Source organism: Aegilops tauschii, chromosome 5, assembly GCF_002575655.3.
Source record: "Aegilops tauschii subsp. strangulata cultivar AL8/78 chromosome 5, Aet v6.0, whole genome shotgun sequence".
In the NCBI taxonomy this organism is placed as follows: Eukaryota; Viridiplantae; Streptophyta; class Magnoliopsida; order Poales; family Poaceae; genus Aegilops; species Aegilops tauschii.
This window is the reverse complement of record NC_053039.3, coordinates 128,307,778-128,331,807: the sequence shown is the minus strand read 5'-3', so window position 1 is coordinate 128,331,807 and position 24,030 is coordinate 128,307,778. Positions and strand designations below refer to the sequence as shown.

The 24,030-nt window shown below is 43.3% G+C and overlaps 1 protein-coding gene and 1 non-coding gene across 2 annotated transcripts; one reads left to right on the top strand and one right to left on the bottom strand.

The window, feature by feature from the left end:
* Positions 1–822: 822 nt before the first annotated feature.
* Positions 823–905, top strand: TRNAL-UAA (transfer RNA leucine (anticodon UAA)). The gene has a single exon. It is a non-coding gene; the product is annotated as a tRNA-Leu (tRNA).
* A 2,305-nt stretch (positions 906–3,210) lies between these two features.
* Positions 3,211–5,990, bottom strand: LOC109757867 (uncharacterized). Its single transcript, XM_045228505.2, has one exon. The coding sequence runs from the start codon at positions 5,667–5,669 to the stop codon at positions 3,282–3,284; it is 2,388 nt and encodes a 795-aa protein (XP_045084440.1). The 5' UTR covers positions 5,670–5,990; the 3' UTR covers positions 3,211–3,281.
* Positions 5,991–24,030: the final 18,040 nt, after the last annotated feature.

Genomic DNA, 24,030 nt, shown 5'->3' with positions numbered 1-24,030 from the left:
TGAAATTTTGTCCGTACTTGTGTTTCAATTGTCTGAAGTTGGCCAATTTATACCTGTGATTGGATGGCCAACATCTCAACCGCTATCAGCGAACACGGTCAAACGTATCCGCAAACATTTGATGCCATCCATTTGTTAATCCGTGCTGGAGTTGCCCTAACAATCTGTTGCATCTTTCTAGCCCCTCGCTAACTACTCTCTCCATTTCAATGAATAAGACGCATACGCACCTTAAAATTCAACTTTGACCACAAATTAGACAAATCATATGGGATAAAAATTATAGCGTTGAATTCGTATTGAAAAGCAGTTTTCAGTGGTATAATTTAAGTCACAATAATATATACTATCCATCTAATTTATGGTCAAAGACCTTATTCATGGGAATGTAGGGAGTAGTACGAGGGGAGTACGCATAATATGTGACTTATTCGCTTGAGCTTTCAGGTACACACGATGACCTAGATGATCTGTTGTGACACACGATGAACTAGAACTAGAAGAAAAGTGTATGATCTATTGTGACACACGATGAACTAAATTATATCTAGAAGTATAGGGTGTGGCGGAAATTGGCTTTGGCTCATAGGTGTATATGCACCCATTGTCTAAACACATGCATTTTGAAAAGTTAAAAAATTATGAGAAAAAAACCCGTGGGTAAATTCGGACGTTATATATGCGTGCATAAAGTTTTGGTGAAAAACGACATATTCATATTTTGTGGCTTGTGTAAAAAAAAAGTCTATATTACGTATAGGTCGAAAGAACGTGTGATACTAGAAGTACATATAGGGTGTGGTAAACAATATAATCAATTGAGCTGGTTTGCCCGAGTGGTTAAGGGGGAAGACTTAAGATCTTCTGCACATAAGTGCGCGTGGGTTCGAACCCCACAGCCAGCAAGTTTCTGTAGCTAGCGGTATTTTTAATGAGGTTTTCTGGCCTGCTGGATTCGAACCCCACAGCCAGCAGGAATTTTTTTTTTTGCATACTTTTCTTTTTGATTGGTTAGCTAGCGGCATTTTTGTCATATAATAAGTTTTTTTATGCAATATATACCCATTTTTTCATCACAGTGCAATGAAGCATTTCTATATTAGCAATTAGTATGGAACATGTGCTAGTGTGGAATGATTACTAGAATATAAATAAGTTGTAATTGAAAGTTTTGAAAGGTACCCCTATTTTAATTTAAAAGGATTGATATAAAATTAATAAATGAGGTGGTGTGGCATATCATGTATGACTGCTGTAAGGCCCCCGCTTATCTCTAGATCGATAATTTGATCAACATGATATGAGTTAAATATGATAAAATAATACAATTGATTCTTTTGTTAAGATTCACTTTATTTTTCCCTTGTGTTGTTTTCATGGCTTGAGCTGAATTTTCGACTTGCCCCTGTTTGGGGTGAGTCGATTTTCTTATTGGGCTTGAAGCCCGTTACCCGTTGTCAACATGATATGAGTTAAATATGATAAAATAATACAATTGATTCTTTTGTTAAGATTCACTTTGTTTTTCTCTTGTGTTGTTTTCATGGCTTGAGCTGAATTTTCGACTTGCCCCTGTTTGGGGTGAGTCGATTTTCTTATTGGGCTTGAAGCCCGTTACCTGTTGTCTGTTCTTTTCCCTTGTTTTTATGTGTTTTTTTGTTTTTCTTTGTAGTCATTTTTTTCACCTAATGAGGTTTTTTGCTTGCAATATATACCCAACTTTTAATCACGGTGCATAGAAACATTTCTATATTAACAATTGCATATTGTGCGCGTGGGTTTGAAGCCCATATCCTGCATGATTTTTTTTGCATGCTTTCCTTTTTGAGTGGTTAGCTAGCGGCATTTTTGTCATATAATAAGGTTTTCTTTCATGCAGCATATACCCAATTTTCATCATAGTACAATGAAATATTTCTATATTAGCAATTATATATGGAACATGTGCTAGTGTTGAATGATTGCTAGAATATGAATACATTGTAATTGAAATTTTTGAAAGGTACACTTCTTTAAATTTAAATGAGTTAATTTAAAATTACTAAATGAGGTGGTGTAGCATATCATGCATGACTGCTGTAAGGCTCATGTTTATCTCTAGGTTGATAATTTGATCAACATAATATGAGTTAAATATGATAAAATAATACCATTGGTTCTTCGCTTTTTATCATTTATGTCACTAGTTGTGTCCCACTACTCAATTTTTCCATTAGAAGTTACAACTGCTCAAAAATTCCATCATTCCGTGAGATGTTTGCTCAAAAATGCCATTAAATATCTAAAAAATGCCATCGTTCCGTTAGATGTTTGCTAAAAAATACCACTAGACATCGTTATTGTCACGACAAACCCGTTGACCATTTTATATGACAAAATACCCCTAGACCCACATGTCAGTTCTCTCTATCTCACAATGACAAGTGTGGCCCCCACTTGTCAGGAGTAAGCAAGCAAATAATTTACGAGAAAATAAGAATGCTATTAGGATCAAGTGGGACCCACACTTTATTGTACTAAGATAGAGGGAGAGCTGACATGTTGGTCCATAAGTATTTATGTCATTATAACATGTCAAACGAGATTTGAGCTGACAGTAATGGTGTCCAATGGCATTTTTGAGCATGCGTCTAACGAAGCGATGACATCTTAGCAATTGAAATTCCTAATGGCAAAACTGAGTAGTGGGACATAACTAGTGACACAAATGATAAAAACCCATTCTTTTTTCTAAGCCAGTCCCTCGAAGCCAAACATTAAAGCAATTGTCTATGTCAGACCCCCCCCCCCCCCCCCCACACACACACACGTAACAGAGTATCCTTGGTTAGAATACTTGATAACCAACCATATTAATGTTTTAATAACTCTGGGGGTCTTAACCTTCCACATAAATCTATTAGAACATTTCCCTCAAATCTGCAAGACAGAATATGACGCTACACGGTGGAGTAAAGGAAAACTGTCCGACCTAAAAAAAGTCGCTTGAGACTCAGTTTCAAATTTATAGTAGTCTTGCTAAAACTCAGTCGACTTAGATTTAGTTATATCTCAGCCGATACTATATTCGTGAGATCTTACATTAGGATCTGTGCACATTCTTATTTTTCAGTTTTTTTTCTTCTTTCTTACATGTTACGCCACTCAGACATAGCCGGTTCCAAATTTATAATCATCAATCGGTGTGAACTTTGGCAAACGAAAGAATCATATGCACACGACAATCTTGGTCTTCAGCTCACGTTGATACATACGCAACGGCAAACACACGTGGAGTTCGGCTACTGGCTGCGGAAGTCCATGTCCATGAGCTCCCGTGCCTCGCTGACGAGCGCGCAGAGGCTCACCGCGTGCCGGCTTACCCCGGCGCTGCCGGAGAACACGTGGAAGCACTCCAGCTCCGACGTCGTCTCCGCCACGTGCCGCAGCTCCCGCCCCATCCCCGCCGCCGCCATCAGCTCCGCGAACGACGAGTCCATCCTGAGCATCCCGATCAGGAGCTCCACCGTGAACCGTCTGATCCGCGGCACCTTGATCGAAGGGCAGCTGTACCTCGCCAGCACGTGCACCAGCCTGTTCACCAGGTCCACCTCGCTGACGCCGGCGCGGGCGAGGTGGTGGGCCAGCTCATGAGGCGCCATGAGCCTCACTGCCTGCGCCGCGAGGCCCAGCGACACCTCCAGCAGCTTCGACTTCTTGGCCATGATGTTGCGCAGCACCGTGGCGGCGCCGGACGTGACGGCGCGGACCTCCGGGAACCGCTCGCCGCCGGTGTACGCGCACAGGTTGGTGAGGATCCTTGCCGCGCCGACCCCGACGGCGTTGTCACTCAGCGCCTCCACGAGTCGGTCGACAACGGTGGGGGCAGCGTTGAGTATTCTCTCGCAGTTGTGCGGGCTGTCGAGCGCCAGCATGGCGAGCGCCTCGCCGGCCTCGACGCGCACGGCGTCACCCTCGTCAGTGATGCCTTGCCGGAAGAACATGGCGAGGAGGAGCGAGATGACACTGCCAGTGCCGCCGATCTTCTCACGCGCGTCCTCGTCCATGGCGAGCCGGGTGAGCACCTCGGCACCGAGCCGCTGCAGCTCCAGGTGGCCGGCGGCGTGCTGCAGTACAGCGCGGATGTTGCTGACCGTGAACACGATCTCCGCCACCTCTCGCCGCAGCTGTTTCCCCGTGCTCCCGGTCGTGTCGGCGAGCATCCTGATCACCTGCAGCGACCGCTTCACTGCTTTAGCGCGCGAATGGGTGATGACCGTGGATGGTGCGCCGGCAGCGCCGATGCTGGAGAAGTTGATGATCTTGTCGAGGAGGCCCCGGGCGTTGCCGATCTTGCTGCAGTTGTCGTGGTCTTGCGCGAGCCTCTTGATGATGAGGAGGCCGAGTAGGTTGCACTCCTCGTCCGCTGCGTAGAGCAGCGACGACACGGACTCGATGGCGCCTGGAACGCCGGCGACCCGGAGCGCGTTCCGCTTCTTGCTGGCGAGCTTGGACACGACGAGTGCCGCGGACGCCCTCGCCCCGGCCTCCGCCGCGCCCTTCCAGCCGAGCATCTCCACCAGCCGCTCCATGACTGCTGCTGACGTGCCGACCCGATGCAACGCCGTGTCACCGAGCCTTGGACTCCCGGCGACGTTGACGAGGATGCCGACGCCGATCCGCTGCTCGTCGTGCGAGCCCTCCACGAGGAGCTCCTCGGCGAAGGAGACGAGGTCCATGCGGAGGCCGTCGAATATGCTCCCGTCGACGCACCGAGAGTATGCGTCGTAGAAGAAGCGACGGATGGCGAGGAGCCCCGGTGCGCCAGCGAGGTGGCACTCGCTCGCGACGCGCTCGAGCAGACGGCCGTGGCTCACCTCCCACTCCCACATCGCCTTCTCCGCGAGGAAGAGAAGCGCCTCCGCCAGCGCGAGGCCGTAGAAGATGTCCAGCGCCGATCGCCGGTTAGTCCGCGCGTCCTCCGCTTCGCCGAAGTCCTGCCTGACGAGCCGCACCGCCGACAGCGTGACGCAGGCCGTGGCGGACGCTAGCTGCAGCCAGTAGAAGGCCCTCCCGACGTGCCTCGACAGGAAGCCCCAGCTCTTCAATCTCCAGCTCCATCTAGACGACGAGGCATCCATATTCTTGGCGCTGCCGCCGCGGCCGTCGAGGCCGAAGACGAAGCGGAAGGAGCGGGCGACGAGGCGGAAGCTGGAGCGGCCGGCAGCGGAGAGCGACCAGGTGGCCTGGTGCTGCCACTCGAGCTCGTGGCTGCGGCTGAAGATGCGTGCGCCCTCGATGAGGAGGATGATGGTGACGGACCAGAAGTCGTCCTTGCCGAGGGTGATGGCGAAGCCGCCGAGGAGGACGACGGTGGCCCAGATGAACCCCAGCGCGCCCAGCCCGCTGGCCGCCTTCTCCAGGATCGCCAGCCGCAGCGCCAGCAGCGTGAGCCTCCGCTCGGGCCCCTCCGCCGCCGCCCCACCGCCGTCGACTCGCTCGCTGCACGAGGCCGCCGCCGCGTCGAGGCTGGCCGATCCGCCGCCTTCGAGGCTCGAGCGTGGGGGCGAGTCATCCGACAGCTGCGGCTCGAACGGCGTGGCGGAGAACACCCCCGCCGCGCTCGGCTGGCCCTCGATGAGCACCCGCACAGACCGGCTAATGTCGGAGCTGACACCGCCGCCGTCCATCGATCAGTGTCCAAGATCGAGCAGGCAGCTACTACAACACACTGGATCAATGCAATGCTATAGTGCTATACTGGATGTGCAGCGTTGTTCTCGAGTTCTTGACCTGGTACGTGACAGATACCTGATAGCGTGCGTATATATATGCGTGGAATGCATCATCCGGCCGCCATGGACGAGGGATACGGGGTGTCACTCCTTGGGTTGCGTGGGCGCGGGAGTTGTGTTTGTCCGGAAGGCAAGGGAGGATCAGGACAGACGGTGCGCGCGCGCGTGCAGATGTGGCGAGCGTTTGCACGGTTGGGGTCGACGGATGGGACGGGATGGATGGACGGGATCGGTTGTCCGCGGGTCTGGGGGTGGTGTGGAAGCAAGGAGAACCGATCCAAGCGCGGCGCGTGCTGTCCACCGCTCGATCGTCGCACGCTTGCTTGCTTGCTTGCTTGCTTGTCTGCACCAAGCGTTGTGCGAGATCATCCGTCAGCGGCCTAATTTGAATCATACGCATGGGATGGGATCCATGACGCGCTATTAATTTCCTTGTCGTGAGCTCAATCGATCGTGTCGATCACACGGACGTATACGTTCGTACAAACGATCGTACGTACTACGTCGATACTAGCTATGATGACATGATCTAGAGACTAGATCGAGATGTCCACTCGCAGATTAAACCTTGGCTTGCACGTGTCGTTCATCATGCGTAAGGAGTGCAGTACTAGATTAACGTTAATCATGCGATTAGGCAAAGTCAATTAGTTCATGAATTCTTGACAACTTTGATACCTCTCGCCCGGCACGCTACACACACATATACTCCAATCATACACATGCGTTTGGGTATTATTCCCCTAAACAGAGATGAAACACATGGTGTTCTTCAGTCCAAATCGATAAATGAATGGTGGATCTATGTCGTATACATCCTTGGTAATTATTACTCCGACAAAACTAATCTTCCGAGCTACTAACTTTTTCGCCCTTTTTGATAGCTCGTTTTCTTTTGGTCGGTTAGCAGATAAGATCACTATGTGGTCTTAGAAGCGACCAATTCGTGAGCCACACAAAGCATTCATCAAGAGAGGTCGGCTGATGTAGAGAGCAAGATCGATTTCCAATATTGCTTCGGCCGGCAAGCGATTATTTCTAGACCATGCTCGAGCTTTATGGCGTAAAAGAAACGTGGCATTGCCTAATTTGTTTTAGGGAGGTGGTTAGTGACACTCTTCTCTCTAAAACAGGAGTGACATGTTTTTAGCATAAAGTGCCAATGGCAACAGAGGCACGAGCATGATATAAACCACATTGTTTCTTCTTTTCCTTTTTTTGCGAAAAAACCACATTGCTTCGGCCAGCAAGAAATAAGACCCCTCATGAACGTGCTTGAACATTTGGTACAAATATCTTGTGAAGCAATAGGCAGCAAAAACTTATGACGCTAGATAAGTCTTACAGTACACATTCTTGGTATAAAATGTTGAATATTTGAGCCATTTTTCATATAAATTAATTCAAAAATGCAAATAGATAAATCATGGCAATCATAAAAGAAATGATAATTAGTTTAAGTAACAAAGCACCAAAACTAGTCATGCTACCGGGTAAATAAATGACAAGCATATTTTTGCCACTAAGTTTTGTGAATGGTCATATACCTTGTGGATGGAGACTTCTCGGTGAGATCAGCTTATGCCACTAAGTTTGTTGAGCGTGAGGTCATGCCCATAGCGGAATTCACTTGGAAATCCAAGGCCCTTTTGTAGTGCCGCCTCTTCATGTGGCTAGCTTTGGGGAACATATGTTGGACATCCGACAGACATGACATGAGAGGACGACGGCACTAAGATGCTTGCCCATTTTGTGCTCAACATGCGGAGACAATCAATCACATTCTACCGAGTTGTGTTTTCGCGAGGACCGTCTGGTGGGAAATCTGCATCGCCCTTGGTTGTGGGCTCCGTCGACAATTGAAACACTTGACAAATCATGCATTAGCGTGGTCGGTGCAGGACACAAACCAAAAGACATACGAGTCATTCTCATCTTGACCATGTGGGAACTATGGAAGCGCACAAATGCAAATTGTGTTTGATGAAGCAACACCATCGAAACGACATACGATAAGTAGGATGATCACTTAGGGACAAGTGTGAAAATCGGGCGTCCTGCTACAAGGGGAAGTAGACCTCTTCTTTGGGGCATTAACAAGATGGGTTATGAGTGAGTAGTCCACTTTCAGGATAAGATTTAGGGTAGAGGTGGAGTGCAAAAAGTTGTAAGCATATTGTAATGACACTCCTATCTTCTGCAATACATGATACACATGCTTGTGCATATACGAGAAAAAAACATCACATCCATGGCAATCGCTAAAAGCCTAAAACTAACAGGACAAACAAAATCTCTAACATGATGGACAAGAGCACATACAGAGCAGTGGAAAAAGATGTGTTCGCAACACCGCCCGGTGTCATGTCGCCAGGAGGCAGTCGGCATTGGGGAAGTCGCCGTGTGCAGCCAACGGTGTAGGAGAGTTCAGCAGTCACGCGAGAGCGCTCCCAAAAAGGTTAGCACATCAACTTATTTTCCGCGTGACAAAACGAAGATAACGCGTACACATGACTAGCCCGGCTCAGCTAATCACGAAGTACGATGTGCGTGCATGGCGAGGCAGGCGGCGGAAGAGCATCGTGCGAGTATGTGTCCTCTTCTCAAGATCTTAGTGGTGTATAGAGGAACCAGCCTTATATGTTGGTACAACACACCCTCCACAACCGGGATGAGACTAAATATTCACACTCGACTTGCCAAGCAAGAATAGGCCATGTAGTCCTCTATAATTTATTTGGGAATTATTACTGGAATTTACTTCAAAATTATTGTTGAATTATAATGGGTTGGGAAATTTTCAGTTCCTCAACGACCTTGATATTAGTCTCAAATATCAATATGTCGTCAACATACAAGCACAATATAACTCCTTCGCCCCACTATATAGTACACAAATTTGTGGGCTTCATTAGTAACAAGGACGCATATCTTGATGTTCTTTCCAACTTCTAGTATCATTGCTTAGGTGCTTGTTTCAAGCAATACAAAGATTTCAACAACTTGTACATCTTTCCTTGATGTCCATCTACTAAAAATCCATTTAGGAAAATTCTTTTAACGTCTATTTGATGAACAAGAAGATTATGCGAGCCATCCAAGGAAATTAGTACTGAATGTTAGTCAATCTGGCCACATGTGCGGAGGTATTAAAGAAATCTTCATCTCATTTTTGGGTATAACTCTTGGCTACAAGGCGTGCATTGTACTTTCTCCTAAGGGGTTGTTTGGTTTATGACCCGGCCAACCTCTTCAAATCAAGGGCACACCAATATTTTGGTGAAGGATTCGCCCGCCCGTATTTCGCCAACACGTTGGTAGGTGGTGGCTTGATATTTTGTCAATTTTATAAGAGGTTTGAATGTGGTTTCTAAAGGTTTTTGGTGTTTCTCGTGTTTTTCTAACGCTAATCCTTCAAGAAAGAAGAAAAATTATTTTTTATTCATGTGCAAGAATAAACATATTTGGAAGGAAATGAATCGATATCTCAACAAATGAAGCCGTTTGGAGCAACTTTCCTTTTGAGCGAAAGTTCATCAGAGCATCCAGAGCGCAAGACAACGCATAGTACGAGCGTGCCCACTCGTAGCAACAGTTGTACCACACGTTATTGCCACCATCTCATCAACACAAGCGACTGTTGTGAAGGCAAGATAATAAGAAACACATATGAGTCGCCGCCACCACCTTCAGAACAGAAAGAGAAGAGATGGGAGTCGAGGGCCTGCGCCATGATACGTCTCCAACGTATCTATGATTTTTGATTGTTCCATGCTGTTATATTATCATTCTTGGATGCTTTACATTCATTTTATAGCAACTTATATCATTTTTGGGGACTATGACATGGTGCCCAATGCCAGTTGCTGTTTTTTGCTAGTTTTTTGCTTCGCAGAATATCAGTATCAAACGAAGTCCAAATGCCACGAAACTTTTTGAAGTTTTTTTCTGCCCAAAAGACAACTTGGGAGCCAAGGAAGTGCACGAGGGGAGGCCCGTGGGGCCCACCACCCACCTAGGCGCGCCAGAGGCCCCTGGCGCGCCCTGATGGATGGTGGGGCCCATGGAGGTCCTTTCCACCGCCTCTCAGCTCTATAAATACCCAAATATTCCAGAAACCCTAGGGAGTCGACGAAACACAATTCTAGCCGCCGCAAGTTCTAGAACCACGAGATCCAATCTAGAGCCCTATTCCGGCACCTTGCCGGTGGGGAACACGATCACGGAGGGGTTCATTATCCTCATTGACGCTCCTCCGAAGATGCGTGAGTAGTTTACCACAGACCAATGGATCCGTAGGCAATAGCTAGATGGCCTCTTCTCTCTTTTTGATTCTCAATACAATGTTCTCCTCGATGTTCTTGGAGATCTATTTGATGTAATGACTTTTTGCGGTGTGTTTGTTAGGATCCGATGATCCACATGATCGGATCTATGAATATTATTTGAGTCTTCTTTGATCTCTTATATACATGATTATTATAGCCTCGTATTTCTTTTCCGAAACTTTAGTTTAGTTAGGCCAACTAGATTGATTTTTCTTGCAATGAGAAGAGGTGCTTTGTGATGGGTTCGATCTTGGAGTGTCCTCACCTAGTGACAGAAGGGGTAGCGAGGCACACATGTATCATCGCTATTAAGGATAAAAAGATGGGGTCTATTCCTACAGGAATAGATCTTTTCTACATCATGTCATCATTCTTATTGCCTTACTCCGTTTCTCCATGAACTTAATACACTAGATGCATGATGGATAGCGGTTGATGTGTGGAGTAATAGTATAGATGCAGGCAGGAGTCGGTCTACTAATCTTAGACGTGATGCCTATATACATGGTCGTTGCCTTGGATATCATCATAATTATTTGCTCTTCTATCAATTGTCCGAGAGTAATTTGCTTACCCACCGTATGCTATTTGCTCGAGAGAAGCCACTAGTGAAATCTACGGCCCATGGGTCTATTTTCTATCATATTGTTTTCAGATCTATTATTACAAAAACCCAAAAATACCTTGCTGTACTTTTTCTTTCTTTATTTTATTTTGTGTTTTTGTCAGATCTATTTATCCAATCTCATACAATTTAATCTATCTTTTTACAGTGGAGGGATTGACAACCCCTCTTACGCGTTGGGTTGCAAGTATTTGTTATTTGTGTGCAGGTACCGTTTACATAGTGTTTCTTGGTTCTCCTACTGTATTGATAACCTTGGTTTCATAACTGAGGGAAATATTTACCGTTGTTGTGCTGCATCATCCTCTCCTCTTCGGGAAATACCAACGCAGATACAAGCAATCAGGAAGAATTTCAGCGCCGTTGCCGGGGAGACATCATCAACATCTATCAGGTTCCTAATCACAAATCTCATCTCCTTGCAATTTACATTATTTGTCATTTGCCTCTCATTTTCATCTCCCCCACTTCTAAAACGTTTTTGCGAAAAGCACAAAAATATTTGCCTTCTTTTTTGTTTGCCTTTTTCTCGTTAGATCTCTTGTTTGCTTGTTTGCTATCTTTGCTTGTGTTACCAAGTGCCTTCTATTTGCTTGCATCTTCGCTTGCTAAAAATCTATTGATATGGATCCTCGTCCACTTGCTAATCTTTTTAAATGATCCAATTATGATGAACCAATCTCTAGTGAGTTGAGTGCACTAGAGTATCTTAGTGAAATTTTGCTTGAAATTCGTGAATCTGAAAATTGTGATGAAGTGCTAAAAGAAGAATTTTATGAAGTGATTCACGATAGTTCCTTGAATGAAAAGCATAATGCAATGGTGTCATTATAAATTCTATTAGTGTCAATTGTGCTAATAATATGCAAAATCCCAAGCTTGGGGATGCTAATTTTTCTAAGTCCATTACTTATTGTAATGATCATGATTGGGGAGATGCTTCTTATGATCTTGAAAATTTATTTATGCCTCAATATTAATATGATATTAATGCTTGCAATAATATTGAAAGTGGGTTTGGAGAGGTCATGACCTTAGTTGATGTTAATCCCACTATCTTGGAAGATTATAAAACGGCTATGCATGTGGATCATGAAGAGAAAATTTTATATGATAGCTATATTATTGAATTTCATTATGATCCTACATATAATTAATATGAGAGAGGAAAATATGGTTGTAGAAATTTTCATGTTATTAAGTTTCCTCTTGTTATGTTTGGATTGCCAATGTTTTATTCCTCTCCTTTGCATATGCTAGATATTTCTTGTCTTAATAATTTGTTTACTTATAAAATTCCTATGCATAGGAAGTATGTTAGACTTAAATGTGTTTGTCACATGTTCTATGATGCACTCTTTGCATTTCAATCATTATCTTTTATGTGAGCATCAACAAAATCTTATGCTTAGCTAGGGGCATAAAACAATAGCGCTTGTTGGGAGGCAACCCAATGAATAAGATTTATTTTTGCCTTTTTTGTTCTGTTCTTGAGTGTTTGTACAATTATGCTACTATTATGATTGTGGCTTTTATGCTTTAATTAGTGTTTGTGCCAAGTAAATCCTTTAGGATCATGTTGGGTGATAGTTGATTTGATCTTGTTGAAAAACAGAAACTTTTGTGCCCAGTAGAAGAGTTGTTAAAAATCACAGAAGCGTGATAAAATTCTGAATTTTTTACACAAGATTTATATACAAATTGACTATGTTGTCCTAATTTTCATAGTTTTTAGAGTTACATAAGTATGGTTAGAGTCCAGATTACTACAGACTATTCTATTTGATTCTGTTTTCGTTGCATTGTGTGCTTATTTTGATGAGTCTATGGACTATATTGGAGGGTATAAGCCATGGTAAAGTTAGAATACAGTAGGTATAATGCAATAATAAAATATGAATGGGTTTGCAATAGTACTTAGAGTGGTGATTTGCTTTATTATACTAACGGATCTCACGAAGGTTTTTGTTGGATTTTGTGTGATTGAAGTTTTGCAAGTTTTGGGTGAGATCACGATGGATGAAGGAATAAGGAGTGAAAAGAGCCTAAGCTTGGGGATGCCCATGGCACCCCAAGGTAATATTCAAGGATAACCAAGCAACTAAGCTTGGGGATGCCCCGGAAGGCATCCCCTCTTTCTTCTAACAACCATCGGTAATTTTACTTGGAACTATATTTTTATTCATCACAGATCATGAGTTTTTCTTGGAGCATCTATATGAGTCTTTGCTTGTTTTTATTTTTAGTTTGTCACAATCATCTTGCTGGACACAACTATTTGAGAGATCCATAATTAGCTATGATTTGTTAGAATTGATTTATGTGCTTCACTTAAATTTTTTGAGCTATGGAATTGCTCTAGTGCTTCACTTATATCTTTTTTCGCACGATGGTGCTTTAATTTTTTAGAAATACTCTCATGCTTCACTTAGATTTATTTGAGATTTAGTAAATTTTTTGAAGAAATTCTCTCATGCTTCACTTATATTATTTTGAGAGATGAAAATTTTATGCTCATGTTCTTCACTTAAATTTGTTTGAGCTTGTTATAAGCAATGTTAATATATGCAATTAGTCCCAAAGTGATAGATATTCAAGAGGGATATAATAAAAACTTTCATGAAGATCATTGGGTATCATAAACTTGATTCTTTGTAATAGTTTTGAGATATCATGATAGTAACATGTGAGTCATGTTGGTGAGTAACTATGCTTTAGTAAGAATATTGGTGTTAAGGTTTGTGATTCCCTATGCAAGCACGAAAGTCAATAGTTATGCAATGAAATTGCATCCTACCTGTGGTGCATTATTCGGTGTTAGTTATGCTTAATGCTCGTTATGAGAATTTTCGTTTCTTGGTTGGTTGCTTCTCAATCTTTTTGTTAGCCTCCATTTGTACTAAGTAGGAATACTATTTGTGCATCCAAAATCCTTAAACCAAGTTTTGCCATATGAGTCCACCATACCTACCTATATGCGATATTTCCGTGCTGTTCCAAGTAAATTTGTATGTGCCAACACTAGTCTCCAAAATGAATCTCCTTTTTGTGTGCCCGTACCACTCATGAAGCGGCAGGGGGTGGCCAATATTTTTCCATGCTAGATGTGTTATTCTCAAGATGAGTGTTTATTCACTTCTCATTGCATGAGAGTGTGGCAGTAATAGGGATGCCCAGTCCCGAAATGAAAAAAAAATTACTTTATGTTGTCAAATAATAAATTCCTTGGAAAGTGTTGGTATGGAAGGCACCCGTGGATACAGCTAGCCATGGATTGTGAATGAATGGTGGAAAAAGGAATGAACTTTATTTTATGTTTGGGAACCGCCTATGATGTATCTAGCATGGTAAGTATTGGGAATTCTCGGTCGTTTTCGTTGACGGGAAAAGTATGCCTCTCAAAATATATTTATCTCTCAATTTAAGCTTTGAGCTCTGGCACCTCTACAATTCTCTGCTTCCCTCTGCGAAGGGCCTATCTATTTACTTTTATGCAATTTTTATTTTTATTTGAGTCTACATCTTCTCTTATAAAGCACCAACTAGGGAGCACTATGATCATACTTGTGCATTGGGTGTAGCTAATATTCAAGTGTGTTTCATGAATGGATCAATCATTGAGCATGATGGGCTAGGGATAACTTTCTTTAGTGTTGATATTTTGAAAGACATGGTTGCTTGTTGATATGCTTGAGTATTGAAGTCTTCATGTCAATTATAGACTATTACTTTGAATCATCTAAAAGCCCAAATGTCCATGCTACAAAAGAAAAGAATATGTGATGAACATGTTAGGCAACATTCCACATCAAATTTTTTTTTTTATCATTTACCTACTCGAGGACGAGCAGGAATTAAGCTTGGGGATGCTGATACGTCTCCAACGTATCTATAATTTTTTTATTGTTCCGATGCTGTTATATTATCATTCTTGGATGTTTTACATTCATTTTATAGCAACTTTATATCATTTTTTGTGACTAACCTATTGACATAGTGCCCAGTGCCAGGTGCTGTTTTCTGCTTGTTTTTACTTCATAGAATATCAGTACCAAACGAAGTCCAAATGCCACGAAACATTTTGCAGAATTTTTCTGCCCAGAAGACAACTTGGGAGCCAAGGAAGTGCACGAGGGGAGGCCCGTGGGGCCCACCACCCACCTGGGTGCTCCAGAGGCCCCTGGCGCGCCCTGATGGGTGGTGGGGCCTACGAGGTCCTTTCCACCGCCTCTCAGCTCTATAAATACCCAAATATTCCAGAAACCCTAGGGGAGTCGACGAAACGCAATTCCAGCTGCCGCAAGTTCCAGAACCACGAGATCCAATCTAGAGCCCTATTCCGACACCTTGCCGGAGGGGAACACGATCACGGAGGGGTTCATCATCCTCATTGGTGCTCCTCTGATGATGTGTGAGTAGTTTAATACAGGCCTACGGGTCCGTAGGCAGTACCTAGATGGCTTCTTGTCTCTTTTTGATTCTCAATACAATGTTCTCCTCAATGTTCTTGGAGATCTATTTGATATAATGACTTTTGTGGTGTGTTTGTTGGGATCCGATGAATTGCGAGTTTATGATCAGATCTATCTATGAATATTATTTGAGTCTTCTTTGATCTCTTATATGCATGATTATTATAGCCTCATATTTCTTCTCTGAAACTTTGGTTTAGTTAGGACAACTAGATTGATTTTTCTTGCAATGGGAAGAGGTGCTTTGTGATGGGTTCGATCTTGCAGTGTCCTCACCCAGTGACAGAAGGGGTAGCAAGGCACACATGTATGGTCGCTGTTAAGGATAAAACGATGGGGTCTATTCCTACATGAATAGATCTTGTCTACATCATGTCATCGTTCTTATTGCATTACTCTGTTTCTCCATGAACTTAATACACTAGATGCATGATGGACAGCGGTTGATGTGTGGAGTAATAGCAGTAGATGCTGGCAGGAGTCGGTCTACTAATCTTGAACGTGATGCCTATATACATGATCATTGCCTTGGATATCATCATAATTATTTGCTCTTCTATCAATTGCCCAACAGTAATTTGTTTACCCACCGTATGCTATTTTCTCAAGAGAAGCCACTAGTGAAATCTGCGCCCCGAGGGTCTATTTTCTATCATATTGTTTTCAGATCTATTATTCCAAAAACCCAAAAATACCTTGATGCACTTTTTCTTTATTTTTTGTGTGTGTTTTTTGTCAGATCTATTTATCCAATCTCATACAATTTAATCTATCTTTTTACCGTGGAGGGATTGATAACCCCTCTTACGCATTGGGTTTCAAGTATTTGTTATTTGTGTGCAGGTACCGTTTACATAGTGTTGCTTGGTTCTCCTACTGGATTGATAACCTTGGTTTCATAACTGAGGGAAATACTTACCGTTGATGTGCTACATCATCCTCTCCTCTTCGGGGAAATACCAACGCAGATACAAGAAATCACGCTAGCACCAATGCGAACGCCCGAATCCGAGGCGAGGGCCACATGCTGCGAGTGGCAGTGGTCGAGGGAGAGTATGATGTCAGGAGAGGTGTTGGCCGCCCACCGGGCCCACACGCGTACCAGTGGATCTGGAGTACCAACTCCTCACAGCGGTCCTCCGTCGCTCCCCCACGACGGCAAGGATCAACGCGCGGCGGCTCCACGGCAAAAACGCCAGAGCACTCTAGCTTGCCATCGAGTAGTCGGAGTGTGAGGCTACAACAGATGCGATGGCCAAAGAAAAGGCCGCTCAGCTCACGAAGGCGCATGAGTTCGTCCTCCGGAGGATGACCGGCGTCATCTCCTCCTCTGACAGCTTCCATGTCTCTAGCTCCGATGATGACGATCCTCGCACTGCTGACGCCTACATGGAGGGGTACAAATCACACCCATGACCACAAGGGGAAGGGCAAGCGAGCAAATGATGATTTCCTTTGCCCTCCACCTTCTTTTAGTTATTAAGCTATTTTAGTTTAGATCTATGTCCGTCTGGCAATGAACTGTGTATTTTGGTCCCATGAACAGTGATGTTTATATGGTGTATGCAATTTCGTTAATCTATGTCCGTTTGTTCCTTTTGTTTTGTTGATCTACGTACTTTCGTTCATGTTACATGGAAAGCACGGATTTGGGATGCCGGATTTGAGGTACACAGTTGTGGACGCTCATTTGAGGGGTGACCGATCACTATCCGCGGACGTGGCCGAGTGTGTCCGCGGACTTTTAGGGAGTGGATTATCTAGGTCCGGCAATAGATTACATGCCCTGAGGGCATCTGCAACGCTGACCCAAATCAGACACCTTATCCATCCGCGAACTTGTTTGTGATGCGGGAGCCGGTCATCCAACCCTGTAAAATGTCCGCCTCTATTTTCTTCTAAGTCCAAAACACTCAAAATAATTATAGAAAATAGCACAAGTCATCCATAAGAAACATGCAAATATTCCTAGTACAACAAAGTTAATATTACATCTGAGATAATCGGATGTTCAACAAGTTTTTTGAGTTGACCAATTCCAATTCAATGATACTAGAATCAGATCCGGCACATGTCGTCCCACACATACTGCCCTTTGAGCTTCACCCAACAATGTATTTGTGTGAGTGGTCTGCCCTTGGTCATGTAGTACATCACGACAACGTGTGTGATACGTCTCCAATGTATCTATAATTTATGAAGTATTCATGTCATGTTTACAACAATTTTATATGGTATTGGTATGATTTGAATGGAACTAACCTGGACTAACACTGTTTTTAGCAGAACTACCATCTTGTTGTTTTCCGTGCAGAAATAGAAGTTCTCCAAATGCAAAGAAACTTTTTGACAATTTTTTCGGAACAAAAGAGGCACTAGAAGCTTCGTGGGAGGACTGGAAGGTGAAGGAGGTGGCCACTACCCACCAGGGCACGCCAGTGGTCTTGGGCGTGGGCTGGTGGGTAGTGGGCACCCTGTGGCCCATCTTAGCGTGAGACCGGCGCCAAAAAATCCTATAAATAGAGAAACCACCAGAAATAATCCTAGAACTTCGACTCCACCGCCGCACGCCTCTGTACCTTTGAAATACCATCTAGAGCCCTGTTCCGGCACCCTGTCGGAGGGGGAAATCATCACCGGAGACCATCTTCATCATCCCGGTGGCCACCATGATGAGGAGGGAGTAGTTCACCCTCGAGGCTAGGGGTATGTACAAGTAGCTATGTGTTTGATCTCTCTCTCTTTCTCTCTCTCTTGTGTTCTTGATTTGGCACGAGCTTGATGTACCGTGAGCTTTGTTAATATAGTTGGATCATATGGTGTTTTCCGCTCTCTATCTTGTTGTGATGAATCGAGTTTTTACCTTTGAGGTTTCACTATTATCAGATTGAATTCTTGTTGGATTTGAGAACACTTGATGTATGTCTTGCATATGAATACCCGTGGTGACAATGGGGTATTATATTGATTCACTTGATGTATGTTTTGGCACTCAACTCGCGGATTCCCGAGATGACATTGGGGTAATCTATGCATAGGGGTTGATGCACGTTTTCGTCCTACTTTCTCCGGTAGAAATCTTGGGGCACTCTTTGAAGTTCTTTGTGTTGGATTGAATATTATGAATATGAGATTGTTTGATGCACATCGTATAATCAACTCACAGATACTTGTGGTGACATTGGAGTATCTAGGTGACATTAGAGTTGGTTGATGCGTATCATATGGTGTTATTTTAGTATGAACTCTTGGGTTGTTTGTGACACTTATGGGCATAGCTCGATAGATTGGTCAGAAAGGATAACTTTGAGGTGGTTTCATACCCTACAAACAATTTCTTCTTATGTTCTCCACTAGATAAGAACTTTGGAGTGGTTCTTTATCGCACGTTGAGGGATTATTATATGATTCAATTATGTTAGCACTGTTGAGAGATTGCACTAGTGAAAGTATGAACCCTAGGCCTTGTATCTAAGCATATACTGTTTGTGCTCCGTTTTATCACTTACTACCTTGCTGTTTTTTTATTTTCAGATTACAAAAACCAATATCTACTATCCATACTACACTTGTATCACCATCTCTTCGCTGAACGAGTGCACCTATACAATTTGCCATTGTATTGGGTGTATTGGGGACACAAGAGATTTCTTGTATTTGGTTGCAGGATTGTTTGAGAGAGATCATCTTCATCCTACACCTCCCATGGATTGATAAACCTTAGGTCACTCACTTGCGGGAAAATTGCTACTGTCCTATAAAACTCTGCGCTTGGAGGCCCAACACGAGTCTACAAGAATAAGTTGTGTAGTAGACATCGGCGTGCAGACTATACAAATTGTAGAGCAACATTGAGTGAGTGAATGAATTAACAAACTTATAGAGCACCAGGAAGAGGCAAAACTTACGATCTTCATGGTTGGCGAGCCCGATGGCTACATTCTCTCCACTCTTACAACCGCACTCCCAAACTTCATGACGGAGTTGCAGATGGTGTACCATCGATGCAATATCGACTTCACATTTGTGGCGAAGGATGATGTGCATGTCGTAGGGCGCGAAGTTCTTTCACACATGAAACAAAGCATGCACGTGCTGCCAAAAGATCGATCCCCTTGAGTTCTTTCCTACAAAGTCCACAGCTAGGGCCAATCACACATCGTACATCACCTCATCCTCAATCACCGAGTACCCCGCCATTTACTCTAGAAAACAAGAAGAATTTTAAAGAAAACTTAATGACATTTGACCGAACACCTGTCGGGTGTAGAATCCGCCATGGATGTCGTCGACAGGAGGGCGGAGGGTGTCAGGCTGTGAGGGGATCCTGGGTGGACACCGTCATAGTCCAAGGAGTGCATGCACATTGGTAGGGGTTGTGGACGTCCTACGATGCTGGGGTGGTGACAGGAGAGATACAAATGCGGCGATGGAGGAGGATGGTGTACATGCAACGCAAGGGGGAGTAGGGGCGGAGTGAAAAAAAAGTGGAGGGGTAGGGGGTTGGGGTGTCGAAGTCCTACATGGCGGTTGTTCAAACTCCTACAAAGCATCTAGTTTGCCTTGTTTATGGGAAAAGGATGTTCGGACTGCTGATAACCCACAAGTATAGGGGATCGCAACAGTTTTCGAGGGTAGAGTATTCAACCCAAATTTATAGATTCGACACAAGGGGAGCCAAAGCATATTTGCAAGTATTAGCAGTTGAGTTGTCAATTCAACCACACCTAGAGATTAAATATCTGCAGCAAGGTGATCAGTAGCATAGTAATATGATAGTTTTGATAGCAGTGATTATAGTAGCAGTAACGGTAATAGTGATAGCAATGATTTTGTAGCAAGTGTAATAGTAGAAACAGCGGTAGTAACTTAGCAAGAACAATACGTGGAAAATTCGTAGGCATTGGATCGGTAAGTTTGTTGGATGATATTCATCATATAACAGTCATAACCTAGGGCTATAGAAAACTAGCTCCAACTCATAAACATAGTGTAGGCATGTATTCCATAAATAGTCATACGTGCTTATGGAAAGAACTTGCATGACATCTTTTGTCCTACCCTCCCGTGGTAGCGGGATCCATAAGGAAACTAAGGGATATTAAGGCCTCCTTTTAATAGAGAACCGGAACAAAGCATTAACACATAGTGAATACATGAACTCCTCAAACTACGGTCATCACTGGAAAGTATCCCAATTACTGTCACATTGATACGGATCATAACACGTAATAGGTGAATATGACTTGCTAGATCAGATCTAGAACATAGATATAATGGTGAAAACATAAATGGTTCAGATCTGAAATCATGGCACTCAGGCCCTAGTCACAAGCATTAAGCATGGCAAAGTCATAACAACATCAATCTCAGAACATAGTGGATACTAGGGATCAAGCCCTAACAAAATTAACTTGATTACATGATGAATCTCATCCAACTCCTCACCGACTAGTGAGCCTATGAAAGAATTACTCACTCACGGTGGGGAGCATCATGGAATAGGCGATGAAGGAGGGTTGGTGATGATGAAGACCGAAGATTCCCCTCTCCGGAGCCCCGAACGGGCTCTGATGACCCACAAGTATAGGGGATCTATCATAGTCCTTTCGATAAATAAGAGTGTCGAACCCAACAAGGAGCAGAAGGAAATGAAAAGTGGTTTTGAGCAAGGTATTCTCTGCAAGCACTTGAAATATCGGTAACAGATAGTTTTGTGATAAGGTAAACCGTAACGAGTAACAAGTAAATAAAGTAACTAAGGTGCAGCAAGGTGGCCCAATCCTTTTTGTAGCAAAGGAAAAGCCTGGACGAACTCTTATATAAAGAAAAGCGCTCCCGAGGACACATGGGAATTGTTGTCAAGTTAGTTTTCATCATGCTCACATGATTCGCGTTCGTTACTTTGATAATTTGATATGTGGGTGGACCGGTGCTTGGGTGCTGCCCTTCCTTGGACAAGCCTCCCACTTATGATTAACCCCTCCCGCAAGCATCCGCAACTACAAAAGAAGTACTAAGGTAAACCTAACCATAACATGAAACATATGGACCCAAATCAGCCCCTTACGAAGCAACGCATAAACTAGGGTTTAAGCTTCTGTCACTCTAGCAACCCATCATCTACTTATTACTTCCCAATGCCTTCCCCTAGGCCCAAATAATGGTGAAGTGTCATGTAGTCGATGTTCATATAACACCACTAGAGGAGAGACAACATACATCTCATCAAAATATCAAACGAATACCAAATTCACATGATTACTGATAACAAGACTTCTCCCATGTCCTCAGGAACAAACATAACTACTCACAAAGCATATTCATAATCATAATCAGAGGAGTATTAATTATCATTATGGATCTGAACATATGATCTTCAATCGAATAAACCAACTAGCATCAACTACAAGGAGTAATCAACACTACTAGCAACCCACGGGTACCAATATGAGGTGTTGGGACCAAGATCGAATACAAGAGATGAACTAGGGTTTGAGAGGAGATGGTGCTGGTGAAGATGTTGATGGAGATTGACCCTCCCTCGATGAGAGGATCGATGGTGATGACGATGGCGATGATTTCCCCCTCCCGGAGGGATGTTTCCCCGGCAGAACAGCTCCACCGGAGCCCTAGATTGGTTCTGCCCAGGTTCCTCCTCGAGACGGCGGCGCTTCGTCCCGAAAGCTTCCTTATGAATTTTTCCAGGGTAAAAGACACCATATAGCAAAAGATGGGCACCGGAGGCCTGCCAGGGGGCCCACAAGGTCGGGGGGCGCGTCCAGGGGGTGGGGCGCGCCCTCCACCCTTGTGGCTAGATGGTGGGCCCCCTTTGGTTCTTTCTTTGCCCAATATTTTTTATATATTCCAAAAATATTCTCCGTGAAGTTTCAGGACTTTTGGAGTTGTGCAGAATAGGTCTCTAATATTTGCTCCTTTTCCAGCCCAGAATTCCAGCTGCCGCCATTCTCCCTCTTCATGTAAACCTTGTAAAATAAGAGAGAATAGCCATAAGTAATGTGATATAATGTGTAATAACAGCCCATAATGCAATAAATATTGTCATAAAAGCATGATGCAAAATGGACGTATCAACTCCCCCAAGCTTAGACCTCGCTTGTCCTCAAGCGAAAGCCGATATCGATAAATATGTCCACATGTTTAGAGATAGAGGTGTCGATAAAATAAAATACAGACATGATGGCATCATTATTATCTTTAGAACAACAACATATAATGCCATATAATTTCTTATGCTAATGTAACAATTCATTCACAAGGTAAAGTATGAATCAGAAACTTCATTGAAAACTAACAAACTATGATCTCAGTCATCAAAGCAATTGCAATTTATCATAACCTCGGAAAGAGTCAAATAAGAGCTTTTCAGCAAGTCCACATACTCAACTATCATATAATCTTTCACAATTGCTAACACTCACGCGATACTTATGGGTACAAAGTTTCAATTGAACACAGAGAAAGATAGGGGCTTATAGTTTCGCCTCCCAATCTTTTACCTCAAGGGTAATGTCAACAATAATACTTTATGATAACCTACTTCCGAGTGGATATATATATATATGTATATCCAGATCTTTCCAGCACATCGAGCTTGCCAAAGGAAAAAGTGTAAAAAGGAAAGGTGATGATCACCATGACTCTTGCATAAAGGTAGGAGATAAAAATAAAAGATAGGCCCTTCGCAGAGGGAAGCTGAGGTTGTCATGTGCTTTTATGGTTGGATGCACAAAATATTAATGCAAAAGAACGTTACTTTATATTGCCACTTGTGATAAAGACCTTTATTATGCAGTCCGTCGCTTTTATTTCTTCCATATCACAAGCTCGTATAAAGCTTATTTTCTTCACACCAATAGATCATACATATTTAGAGAGAGCAATTTTTATTGCTTGCACCGATGACAACTTACTTGAAGGATCTCACTCAATCCATAGGTAGGTATGGTGGACTCTCATGGCAAAACTGGGTTTAGGGATGTTCGGAAGCACAAGTATCTCTACTTGGTGCAAAGAATTTGGCTAGCATGAGAGGGAAAGGCAAGCTCAACATGTTGGATGATTCAAAACAATATAACTTCTATTCGGATATAAGAAAACATAACCTATTATGCTGTCTTCCTTGTCCAACATCAACTTTTTAACATGTCATATTTTAATGAGTGCTCACAATTACAAAAGATGTCCAAGATAGTATATTTATATGTAAAGCCTCTCTTTCTTTATTACTTCCTATTAATTGCAAAAATGACCAAAACTATGTTTGTCAACTCTCAATAACCTTTATTCATCATACTCTTTATATGTGAAGTCATTACTCTCCATAAGATCAATATATGATCCCTTTTTTATTTCTTTCTATTCTTTCTTTTATTTAATTCCCTCAAGATCATAGCAAGAAAGCAAAGCCCTCAAATCAAAACTAATCTTTATTATATATATCTCACGGACTTGATTACATAGCATAAGGCAAAACTCAAAGCTAGATCATACTAAAACTTTATTCTACTAGATCAAGACATAACCAAAAGGATCGAACTAAGAAAAGCGATAAAGATAAAGATGTGATGATGATACGATACCAGGGCACTCCCCCAAGCTTGGCAGTTGCCAAGGGGAGTGCCCATACCCATGTATTAAGATCTCTTTCTTCGGAGGTGGTGATGAAGGAGTTGTATTCTTCTTCTCCAACTGGCGTCGGAGGATAAACTTTTCCTCCCTTAGCTCCTCGTTATCGAGCTCAAGCTTCAATATCGTTTTGCATAGTGCCGCCTTGTCGTCCTGCGAAAAACGTGGTGGGATAGATCGGA